This window comes from Branchiostoma lanceolatum, chromosome 5 (assembly GCF_035083965.1).
Source record: "Branchiostoma lanceolatum isolate klBraLanc5 chromosome 5, klBraLanc5.hap2, whole genome shotgun sequence".
Taxonomy (NCBI): domain Eukaryota; kingdom Metazoa; phylum Chordata; class Leptocardii; order Amphioxiformes; family Branchiostomatidae; genus Branchiostoma; species Branchiostoma lanceolatum.
In genome coordinates this window covers 13,528,128-13,540,411 of record NC_089726.1, presented here as the reverse complement: position 1 = coordinate 13,540,411, position 12,284 = coordinate 13,528,128, and the positions used below count along the sequence as shown (strand labels likewise).

The 12,284-nt window shown below is 42.1% G+C and overlaps 2 protein-coding genes across 3 annotated transcripts; one reads left to right on the top strand and one right to left on the bottom strand.

Moving 5' to 3' along the window:
- Positions 1–806: 806 nt before the first annotated feature.
- On the bottom strand, positions 807–6,927 carry LOC136435286 (run domain Beclin-1-interacting and cysteine-rich domain-containing protein-like). Of its 2 annotated transcripts, XM_066428614.1 has the most exons (4): positions 4,902–6,927; positions 4,325–4,511; positions 4,145–4,171; positions 807–3,785 (listed from the first exon to the last, which is right to left on the bottom strand). In XM_066428614.1, the coding sequence occupies exons 1-4, from the start codon at positions 6,504–6,506 to the stop codon at positions 2,566–2,568; spliced, it is 3,039 nt and encodes a 1,012-aa protein (XP_066284711.1). In that variant the 5' UTR covers positions 6,507–6,927; the 3' UTR covers positions 807–2,565. The 2 variants fall into 2 exon arrangements, with proteins under 2 accessions (XP_066284711.1, XP_066284712.1); XM_066428615.1 differs by lacking the exon at positions 4,145–4,171 and having other exon boundaries at positions 4,902–6,925.
- Positions 6,928–7,052: 125 nt separating this feature from the next.
- LOC136435278 (phytanoyl-CoA dioxygenase, peroxisomal-like) lies at positions 7,053–12,267 on the top strand. The gene is made up of 8 exons (XM_066428601.1): positions 7,053–7,277; positions 8,824–8,966; positions 9,225–9,393; positions 9,604–9,685; positions 9,976–10,157; positions 10,538–10,687; positions 11,105–11,239; positions 11,354–12,267. Exons 1-8 carry the CDS (start codon positions 7,215–7,217, stop codon positions 11,411–11,413), a joined length of 984 nt encoding a protein of 327 aa, XP_066284698.1. The 5' UTR covers positions 7,053–7,214; the 3' UTR covers positions 11,414–12,267.
- The last annotated feature ends 17 nt before the right edge of the window (positions 12,268–12,284 follow it).

The following is a 12,284-nucleotide window of genomic DNA, read 5'->3' as shown; positions in this document are numbered from 1 at the left end:
GTGTGTGTGTGTGTGTGAAAACAAGCAAATGTATAACAAGACCTGTTCTTTTCTGAGATTTGTGATATTTAGGTGGTAGGGGTGAGCCAATTTTCTCGCCTTAGGAAAATATAATGTGGCAGTATGTCAGTTATTTAAATGATCAGCATGTGTCAATGGGGACCTCTAGTGATCCAAGTTATATCTGCCCCTGGCCATGCCTATGGATCAGGCCCTGTTAAATCTTCCCGTGCCAGTCACGATTACATTTACTTGGTCATTGTCTTCGAGACCTTGGTTAGTTTCCTGTGTTCCAGGTATTGGAGGGTCAGGCACCATTAAATCTTCTTGTGCCAGTCACAGACCTTGATAGTTAATCATGTGTTCCAGGTATCTGAGGCTCAGGCACCGTTAAATCTTCTTGTGCCAGTCACGATTGTTCTCAGGACCTTGGTTAGCTTCCAGTGTTCCAGGTATTGGAGGATGTGTGTAGGCTTATCACCTTTGTTTAATTTTTGCAAGCACCATTTTTCTTGTGTTGTGCCTCTGTGTTGTGCCATTGAAAAAAAATTGTGTTACAACACTGCAATATCAAACCTTTGTGGCCCATATAATATCCCCCTCTTGCCTGAGATTTGCATATTGGGTCCCCAGACGATGTCATCTATATAGAATCAAGTTAACAGCTTTATTAAGCTGGACAACTCCCTCATGCTCATATATATGAGGAGAAATAATAGTCTACCTGGAGTGTATTAAGTTTCACTGTGTGATATAGTGCAAATGTAAATTGACCAAATGGTATTAAAGTCACGGCAGGCCCAGCATTTCATCAGAATCAATGCAATGGTTTATTGTGAGACAGTGTTACAATTACATTTGTACTGGCCTCTTTTTCTATCCCATTAGTTTGTTCTGGACGGTAGTTGGTCAGCAGTAGAACATGCTCGTACTACTGCTCACTAGTACTAGTAGTCACATGACAGTCACTCATCCACACTACACAGTCATGGGAACAAATCTGATTGGAGTTACATTGTCTTCCTTCAGTCTTATCATTTGATAAAATTGCTGATACAAACAGTTCAAATGATCACGGTACTTTCATAGAATATGAAATGTGTATCATGTTGACTTACCGTTACATAAATATCTGTAATATGTACTCCATTTCCAAAGTACAGCAAAATCAGGCAAGACGGTCACCTAACCAGTCACAGCTGAGAGTAAATATTCATACTACAGCAGTGTACTGTTGGCCACAGAATATCATGACATAGACAGAAGCCTTCTAAATCAATAGCAATGTTCTCATATATATGCCAAGCATAAAAATACATCTGTTCATGTACATGTATGCTTTAAGTACCTCCGACATCACAACTATGTTTGAGACAATGGGAAGATTACAATAGATCAACTTTGAATATCAAAATAATTACTATCACAATATATATCTTCCATTACAACTATCATGGGAATCCCATACTTATACATACATGTACACATGTTCCCTTACAGAGACAGAGCAGCGCAGTAAGCAGTGATTGTATCCAGCTAAAAGGCACATCAGCTTCAAGCATTTTTCCTGACAAATTACACACTTGTGATATCATTGTATTTTGGCACAATGGTAGAAACTTATCTTACTTTTGCTTTCACATATTTTCTTTTTAATCTTTTTTCTTGTGTCTCTTCGATGGTTTCAGGGACAACTGAATTTCCTTTCATCAAACTGCAGTTTGATATGAAAGAATTATATCTCGTATAGATGCATCTAATCTTTTTCTCTGTTTGGTCCAAACAAGCAACTAGAATCTTTGCCCTGTTTATTTGTGCCAATACTATAACATATAAGTACACAAGGGATTATCTTTCAACCTATATGCAAAAAAATACCCCTTCTCTTTTCAAGAAATTTATGTCTCAAAATCACAGCTGTTCTACTGAAGATCATATCATTTTCTTAAATCACAGTTTGAAAGCATCAAGTTTCTTCTCACACTTACTCTAATGTGGGCTTCTTAGTTGATGCTAGATTTGGAACTTATGCAAAGAAATGTATCCCTTACAAAAAGCAGTGAGATGCATCCAGTCACAAACTTTCCGATATCAAGATTTTAGTAAATTGCATCTTATTCATATATCATGATCAGAAAGTCCATAAATATGAACACAACATTTGATGGTTACAGTTAAACCATACATACAGTATATGTATCTTATATGCAATTGACCTTCTCTGCCAGTTAGGCTCTCTCAACACAATCATATAATGCCTGAGAGGTCAGCTTGCACTATTCCACAAAGCAGTTCTATAACTAAGTGAGGTATGGCAATCTTTTTGGCTACCCTGTCTGGATGGAAAATTCTGTCTTGCAGTTGCATTTCATTGCTTGTTTCCACAACATAGCTTTTAAAGTCTATATTTGACTGACAAAGACACCGGCAAGCATATCTTAATCAAAGTCTACAGTACATAAAGACTGGCCACCAGTAGTGTCACTGACACTTAAGCTGCAAAGCCTTTACAGCACCCAATAGAATCCTAAGTCTGCATTTAGACTATCTTGCAGACAGATTATCTCATTCCTGTCCTTCATCTGAGCTATCAGACACACTGGGCTTGGCCTGGGTAATCTGCTCTCTCCTGGCCCTTATCCTGGCACACTTGGGGCAGTTCCCGTTGTGGAAGCACCCCCTGTGGAAACAGGACCCGCACAAGGCACACTGGGTACACTTCTGCACCTCAAACGGGAAGATGATGTCCTTGTCGTTCCCACACACCTCGCAGTAGAACCCTTTAGCCTGGCACAACTCACACTGTTTCACATGGGTTACTGCATCTTCAACAAAGTCCTTCAGGGGTCCAATCATCTCCCCATTCTTCACTTGGAGCAAGTCGCTGATGGAGAAAACGTGCGGGTCGTGGGTTAGGTGATCTGGGAGTTTTTTAAACTCGGAGTACAGGTTCTGTCCGAGACGACAGGTGCGGAGGAAATTGCGGAGATGGTACAGCTGTTGGCGAACGTCCCTTACGGCGTCCAAGGCACGCACCTTTCTGTACAGCGCAGGGTTAATGTCTGATATGTTAAAGAGAGGCTCAGTGTGCATCTTGTTGATTAAGTCCAGGGAGAAGTTGGAGACGTAGTACTTCCTGAAGTCCCACTTGTGGATGATCTTACCAGGAATCATGGAGGAGGCATTGGTGTGGCAGCACTGACAGAAATACTTGCCTAGGTACTCACAGTACCGAAACCTCTTCATAAACCCGGGCTCCACTTTAGTACCACAGCCTGCACACATGTAACTCTGCTTCGCAAGGATGATCTTCCTCTTGGGGGGAGGGTGGATGCTGAAGATGACTTGTGCCCGGGGCGGGGCCCACTGCAGGTTCCCACGGAGACGGGTTCTTTTGGTCAAGGTACTGACCAGGTCAGAGTTCTCTCCCTCGTCGGGCGAGACGGGCAGGCTGGTGGGCATGGGCAGCAGGGCCTGGGGGACGTCCTGCTCAGATACCAGCCACTCCAGGTCCGAGGCCTTGGGAAGCTGGTTGTGGGAAAACTTCTTCAGCAGGGAGATGGCGACAGCCTCAGCAGAGGTGCAGTCATTGGTGGCACCGTAGAAGGAGGAGTCCGTCATGGAGCCGCTCCTGTCGCTGGTTGGGTTCAGGGAGGTGCTGCGACTCTCCGACTCAGAGAAGGAGGAGTAAACGGTGTGGGAGAAGGAGGAGTCGGCGATGCTGGTCTGACGCTGACTGTTGTCCTCCTCGCTAGATGGGCATGAGTCCGACGCCACTGTGGATCCTGAGATTTCAAACACATGGGTGAACTCTCACATTTAGTGTTTTACAGTGTAACACAGTGGAGTAAGAAAATCATATGGACTGTTCTATATGCCATATCTTAGGGATACATATTTTTAACTTCATCAAACATGTTGTTTACTCATACTGTTTACTTAAAAGTAGGATAATCAAGTCTATCAAATGTTTAAGCATTCTCAAATCATCTTGCAATTATGACAAAACATAGGAAGTGAGACAAACAGCCACCAGCGTTCAAGTGCTATGAAGCATCTAATGGTTGTCTTTGAGTTTGAAGAGAAATATTTGAGATTGAAAAAAAGGGTAAAACATCTATTGAATCATCAGTAAGTACCATACCTCTGTGAATTGTTATGTGAATCAGACCTGTTTAATACATCAAGGAGAGATAGTTACAGCACAGGAATTGATTAGCACATAACTAGCATCATTATTTTGTGTGTCCTAGGAAATTGGATGATGTCTACCAGCATGAAAAGTGATGAAGCAACAGAAGCCACACAGATGAAGGATGGCTACCTGGAGGTGAGCTGAAGGGTTCTGTGTCTCCGCTGGTAGTGATGGAGGTGCCGTCGCTGTTGAAGGCAGGGAACTGCGCCCGCTTGTGCAGCCGCTCCCGACGACGCACCCGGATCTGGTGCTTCAGTTTCTGGATCTCTTCATCTGACGCATCCTCCTCTTCATCTTCTGACAACCTTCTTGGAACCTACCGAGAACACACAAAAAAATAATTTAAGTCACCTTTTTTTTAGATGCAATACTTTGCTGGGACTTCTTGTTAGAATGCATAGAAATATATTGCTTGACTTAACAACGTCCCGGCTGCAAGAAACTGATACAGACACACTGCTTAACTACTAGTACATGCAAGCTGCCCTACATGCTGGGACTGGTATTAAGGGCAGTAACTAACAAAGCAAATACAAGTAAATGATTAACGTTATACAATTCTTGATACAGTTTTCCAAAAGAGAATCTCTTTTAGAAAACTGTATGAAGAATTGTGTCAGAAAAAAGTCATACTCACATGAATATGTGCAGTGACTTTCCAAGTTCTGTGTTACACATTTCATAAAAAAAGAAACATCATAACTACCTGGGTACATCTGATCTGTTCGATGGCTGCAATCAGGGCTTCAGAGATGCTGAAGTGTGCGTTCTCTTTGTCCAGGTCGGGGCACGTGCGGAAGTCCTGAGCTGACAGATACGTCATAAGGAACTCCCCCTCCATTGGTCGTGAGATGTAGGTACTGTCCGTGACTCCTGCCACGCCAGAGTCAGTCTCGTCCTTGTCGTCCTCTTGTTTCTTCTTTTCCATCGCCTTCTCCATTGCTTCCACTCGTGCAGGTAAGGAGCTAGACAGGAGGCTGGCTGTCTCTTCCTCTACTGCATCTTCAGTCTTCTGTTTGGGCACCTTCTTTAATGCCTGAAGGTTTGCATCTGATTTGGACCTGACATGTGTCTTCTTTGGTGTACTCGGGGGATTCCCTACAGGTGAAATATCCATGGGTTCTGTATGATGTGGCCTTTTAGTTATACCAACGTCTTCTTCATCATTTCCATTCTCTTCAACTCTTGATAGTTCCTTTCTGACAGCAGGAACGTTCATCTGGCCCTTCTTTTCCATGTCCGATGTTTGTTGAACCAAACCACATCTCTGACACACATTGTAAGTACGGTCACCAAAGCTGTTCACATTTGCATTCAACAGATCATCTCTACGTATTTCAGTATTGCACTGACACACCATTCTTCCCAGTAACAAAGCACTGTCACTGCTCACTTTTCTTACCGACAGCGGACTGTCCACCACTGGGCTGAAGGCCAAGTCAGCTATGTTATCATTCCTGTTGTACGCAATCCCCAGCTGATCACTGCAGGAATTCTGTGACATTTTGTTACTGTTTAGGACGTCTGCGCGATCAGTATTTTTTCCCTCCAGAATGGACATAAGAACGTTCCGGGCTGCGGACTTTCCATCTGGACTGAGTCCGATGTTACTGCTGATGGGCGTGGCATGTTCTGCTGTAGTTGTTACGTGAACAAAGTCCTTTTCCCTCGGCGGGGAAAATAAGGGTAGGTTGACATTGTGGCTGACCGTCTCACGTCCGATAATGGCAGGAAGGGAGGCACTTCGGACATAGATGTTCTTGTGGTCCGTTGTTGTGAGTAATGTGGGGTCGATCTGCGCTAAGATGGCAGGGTTATTCTGTTCTACAGCTTGCAGACACAGCAACATTGCTGATACACATCTTTGGTTACATAGGAAGCTGGTGTCTTCATAACACTTGCACAAATGGTCCTTGTTGTCTGTCAGGACTTTCAGTTGAGTTGCCAAGTTGTGGTTTTCTAAGCTTTTCCTCAGCCAGGCCCGCCCCGGATCGGCCTCCTCCTGTTCCTGTGCATCAGAAAAGCGGCTGGCCTTTTCCAGGGCTGGTGCCAGGGTTGGGTGCAGCCACCGCAGACCCTTTATGAATGCCCAATAATCGGTGACGTTGCCGAATAACCCACGCCTTTCCTTCAGTCCGTTGCGGAGTATATCTTCCACTGCCCGGTACATCCTAGGCAGGCCTCCGTATGTGGAGAAAACATTGCTGGTTCTGGTAGCCAGGAGGCCTTCTACGGTTGATTTCAGCGCCCGCAAAAGCGTCTGATGTTCCGAATTGATGAGAAAGTCTTCGCCGTCACTGGAAGCCGCCATTTTAGGATCAGTCACACGATCTCATCTGCCGGTATACATTCTCTGATTTTGATCGCACTAAACTGGTGTTGAATAAAGACAACGTACGTTCAAAACGTGCCAGTAAAAGCACAGAGAACACACGAAACCATGTATTCCTACATCTTCAGCGAACATTTTGTATCTAACGAATATTAGTTGAACTCACCAAGGACAGTCACAGTTTTGTTTTTTTGTTCCACCCATTTCAAGAATTAGCCGCAACTAAATGCGATTACATTTTCATTCTCTCTAATGATTCTTAAACTTAAAGCTTCCAAAAAAACAGCAAAATTCTAGCTCCAATGAGCTTAAACAAATTTTTGGATATGATATTGAGAATATTCGAGCATTTTGGAAGCATATCATTGAGAAGTGCGGGCTTTCCATATTTTTTACACTTGATTGCTGTCAGATGAACTTTAGCCCCTCTACTCTGATACCTGCGCAGGACGGGCTGCGCAGTGACCCCGCTATCTGCCCAACCATGGTGTCAATCAACACCTTGTTGATTGACACCATGGTTTGTTTGAGCAAACTACATACAGGACCAATTATAAACTCCTGGGTTTGAGCCTTGCGCACCTGTCTGCCGTCAAGTCGCACCTGTCAGCAGGTGAACTACAGACGTCCTTGCACCTGTCCGGACACCTGTGCTGGAGTAGCAGCTGTGTCACCCGTTCTCCAGTCATGGCAGATAGGTTGCAGACTGTTCTCCGACACCTGGCTTCAGGAAAGCCACATCAGGGCATCGTATCCTTGAATGTCACGTTTTCACCTTGAGTATTCACCTTGAGTACTAATTTTCTTTTTCTTTTATAAATTCTATAATCACTATGCACATTTATTCAGGCGTCTTTCCACATTTAGAAAGTCGCCCTCGAACTCAAAGGAGCCTTGCAGACTATAAATTATAGCATAACCTCCTTGATTATAGGCGTTAAAAATTTATGCATGACGCAGTTTAATAACGTTACGTGCAATTATTCACGTTTAACACCAGTATCAACAGTTGTACTTTGATCGGGTCTTAAGTCCAGTGGCCTTCGTGTTATCTTGTTGTCCTTGATTTCTTCAACCTTAATCATGAATTCGGTGTTCTAGATTTAATTAGCGATGTTCTGTTGTAGCTTATGATGAAAATTATTTAGACTTTGCCTGGAATGGATTAACGTGATGCATGCTAAAGTTAGATGTCACATGTAACGTTACATGTATGCAGGAGACGAGAAATACAAGAGATGTCCCAACTCATTCAATGCTTGTATAACCAAAGATAAGCCACACCTCCAACATCAAATGGCTGAACCCATTCTTAGTATGTGTTCTCCTGTTTTAGATAAAGTAATTTGGTTATATAAGCATTGAATGAGCACTGTATTTCTCGTCTCCTGCATACATGTAATTTTTAGTACAATGAGACAAGTTACCCGCAGGCTCACAGGCTGAAACCAAGGAGATTTATTTTAACCTCCTTGCTGAAACAAGGCAAGAATCACACAAACATCTAAGCTGGCCGAAATGTTCCTGCAGAATCACATACTAGTAAATGTAACAATGTCGGACAGGGCGAAGTATAATCATGATGTTTATTACAAAAGATAAAATATCATGCAATGGTTCATATATATATATATATATATATAATAAAGGAACCATATCAAGATCAAATGGTTTGGCAAAGAAGTACCTATGCTATAGACTATAGTTCATGGTGAAACTCACAGAGGTCACGTCAAGTCAGTGATGTCCAGCCTTGAGGAACAAAAGTTCACACCATGAGCCTGTGTGACTGAGACAGGTGGCTTGCCGGGCAGCCAACATCATACTGTAAATCACTTCAAGGGCAGGAAAATTTAGCGGTTGGCGGAAAATCTAGTAGGTCACGGCACTTGATTCTAACGGTGGGAACAAATTAGTGATCAAATATTAGCAACAATGAAATTTTAGCTGTTGACTAGTGACCGTTAAATCAGCTAAAATTAAGTTACAGTTAACAAATCAAGAATTACAGTACTTTTCCTAGGGTGACTTTATTCAAACAGGAGAACATATAGTAATACTAAGAACGGTATGAGCTGCTCGATGTTCGAACAAGCGCTGCCGTCCGGACGAACGATGAATTATGTTCCTTGTAAAGCTTTTGATATCTGTGATGACACAGGAGCTCAAAATTTTGAAAAATTGGCCATATCATACATAGCCATCAGGTACGTAGTTTCACCTGTCAAAAGGTATGGTTTAGTATAAACTCTTAATGATATCAAAGGCCATAAGGAAACCTTAACCAATAGTCCAGTCCACCAACCCAGTGTCATCAGCAGCCTACCAGTATAGCCAGCCTGACTGCATCCTGTCAGATGAACAGAGGCGGTTTTATGACAAAAATGGATTCCTGGTCATCAAGAACCTTGTCTCTGTTGACAAAATAGACAAATACAGGTACTCAATTTATGTAGCTGTCAAATGCTTGCAGCTAATGTTTTTAGTAAATACAGAAATGTAACAGTTACTGTTTTTATGAAGCTAAGTGACTTTCCTGTGTTTTGTTATATATAGTCTTCCTGTGTTATAGCCAGATGATTTTGATTACCAATTTATAGTTTTATAGTTTCTGTGACACTAGTGGAGTCAATGTAATCATTATATGAGCTCTGCCATTAAAGGTGTGTAACATTGGTCTTATAACACTGTCCACAGGGATCGTTTCGAGAAGGTCTGCACGAGAGAAGTGAAGATCCCAGGTGTCATCATCATGAGGGATGTGGCCATTGCCAAGTCAGAGTTTGTACCGGGGGAGCACGCTGTGACCAAGATACAGGACTGGATGTTGGATCCTGTGCTGTTTCAGTACTGCTGTGATCCAGAGGTAAAGGGGTTGATAATATTGACATAAACTAGCAGAATATTAGTAGTATCTTAAGTAACTGTGTTCTGCTGCTGGACTCTCTTTCTTCAACCCTCATCACTGCGCCCTGTTTGATATTCTTTCCACACCGTTTTGTTAAGGTTTAACGTTTGTAATGCATTTTACACCACAAACATTTCTGGCTAACCTGCAGCTGTCATTTATTTACAGATCCTGAAGTATGTGGAGGCCTTCACTGGTCCTGACATTGCAGCGATGCACACCATGGTCATCAACAAGCCTCCAGACCCAGGTCTGTCTTAGGTTATTCAATTATAATGCTACTAGTACATGCTACATTCAGCAGAAATGATTGTTCTTGCCTCCTTTACCTACCTAAAATGTAGGGCATAACAACTTATTTGTGACATGAAAGCTATCTTCACTATTGACCCATGTGCACTATTGACCCATGTGTCCCTTATCGTACATTAGACTGAGGAGCTTTCAAACTGTTTAAAAGCTTCTTGATTAAACAATGAAAGAGTGACTGTTGGATCAGGAATATGTGAAGTGTGATGAATGATGTACTGTCTCCTGCAGGCTCCAAGAGCTCGCGCCACCCCATGCACCAGGACCTGCACTACTTTCCCTTCCGCCCTGCCGACCGGATTGTGTGCTCCTGGACAGCCATGGAGAAGGTGGACCGGTCCAACGGCTGTCTGGTGGTCCTGCCTGGCTCACACACTGGTGATCTCAAGCAGCATGACTATCCTGAATGGGAGGTACAACATTGTTCTATGATCTATCCCAAACTTTAAGTTCCTGTTCAAGTCTATTTGTAGGCTCCTATTAATTACTTACCATATAAAACTTGTCATAGAGAACATTGCACATTGTTCTTTCAATCAAATTTTCTGAATGATAGTAAACAGCTTGCTTTGTTCCAGCACATGAAACATGTCTTGAAGTTATGATTGAAATGCTAATAGTAAATTTCAAAGGACATTGTCAGGTATATTTTGCAATGTAATAGCACTGATTCAAACAATGCAGTGTTTACAGTTTCTATTCACACCTGGTCTTTGCACATTATTGATATAGATTATTTTACACATCTGTAGGAAAAGATTTTGACACAAAGGAGTTGTCTGTGTTTTTAAAGGGAGGTGTAAACAAGATGTACCATGGTGTGCGTGACTACTCGCCTGACCACCCCCGTGTGCACCTGGAGATGGAGAAGGGAGACACCGTCTTCTTCCACCCCCTCCTCATCCACGGCTCCGGCATGAACAGGACGCAGGGATTTAGGAAGGTAGTTAAACCACTTGTAGATAGGATAGCAAACAATCACTTCATTTCAGCCCAGTCCTGTGTGAATGTCTGTGGTCTGTTATTAGCCCTGGTAAGGAGCTTCAGCTTTGACGGAAGGTGTTTTTTAAAATCTGTTTGTTGTGTGTTCGCACCTGAACCCAAGATCTTGTTGATGGACTCGTATCAATTTTTGGTATGTTGGTAGTTAATATTGACGTTGGAAGAAACCTTGTGACTTTGGGCCCCCTAGTGACTTTTTCAGGTACTGCAGCATGGCATGCTCACAGCTGGTCTGCCTGTCGAAGCCAATGACCTCAATTCGGGACACCTATCAAAAGAAATAGCAAGGACAGTATATTTGTCATTAACACACATCTGGATTCATATCTGATAATGTTGTGTCTTATATACTGTTTAGGCCATCTCCTGTCACTATGCCAGCAACCACTGTTACTATATCGATGTGGAAGGAACGGTTCAGGAGAATATTTCCTCTGAAGTCATGGAACTGGCCAGGAAAAGGCTTGGCAACAATGTCAAGTTGTCTTTCAAGGTATATTGTCTATAATTCTTGAATTCAACTTTAAGTAGAAAACTAGTATTTAATGCCATGTGATGGTTTACCAGCTACATGATTCTGACTGAGATATAATTTATGCTGCTACAGGATGTGTGGCGCCTACGTGCACGACTGGTGAAGGGACAGCCTGGAAACATGGTGGAATGACGGAAGGACAAACACACGAAACTTGTACTCAAGTCAACCTAGGCTTCCAACAGTCAAGAGTTAATGATTAAAGTAGAGCCTGATAGTACATGTTATTCTTGAGCAAATCAACCTGTGTACCACGATTCTGTGTAGATTTGCTTGTTTTAACCTTTGTTAAATTTGTGGGAATAGCTCAGGAATAAATTTGTGGCAACAAAATTAAACTGTAAGTAAAATGTGTAACATATGAATAGTAATATATAAATCATACCTATATCTTACTTCTCGACATCAACATGTTTTTCGTTCAATCGGACAGTCTAAAGTCAGTCAAGATCCTGAACAGCAAAAGTCTTTAAGTGTAGTAACTTGATATATTTTTGATGTATGTAAATCAAGGTCCATTGTGTATGAAAAAGCCATTATAAGCAGCAATGTGTTCTGGCAGCAACTGAAGTTTTATGTGCATGATGCAAGTTGTAGTGTACTAATGTTATGCACTTAATGGACATACCAGTAAGGCAGTCAGCAACATATTTCAAACCGTCAGAACTACAAGATCTTTTGGCAATGTATCTTTTCGATGTACAGCAAAAGTGTCATGAGAACTGGTTACAGAGTTATACTAAAATAAAACCAATATACGCCAAAAATGTTTGTTTTGCACGAATACAGGCTGAAACCAATGAAACAGGCTGAAACCATTACATTTAAGGTTTACTACTTTTGTATACACATGTAGTAAATGGATCTACATTGTGTAAGACAGATAACATGATATATTTTATGGAATATGACAGTATACTATAACAGATGAAGCAAGTGTGGGAAATGAGGCCATTATTGATTAAACAGGAGTATTTTACCTGAAAGACTATGGTCCTTCTTC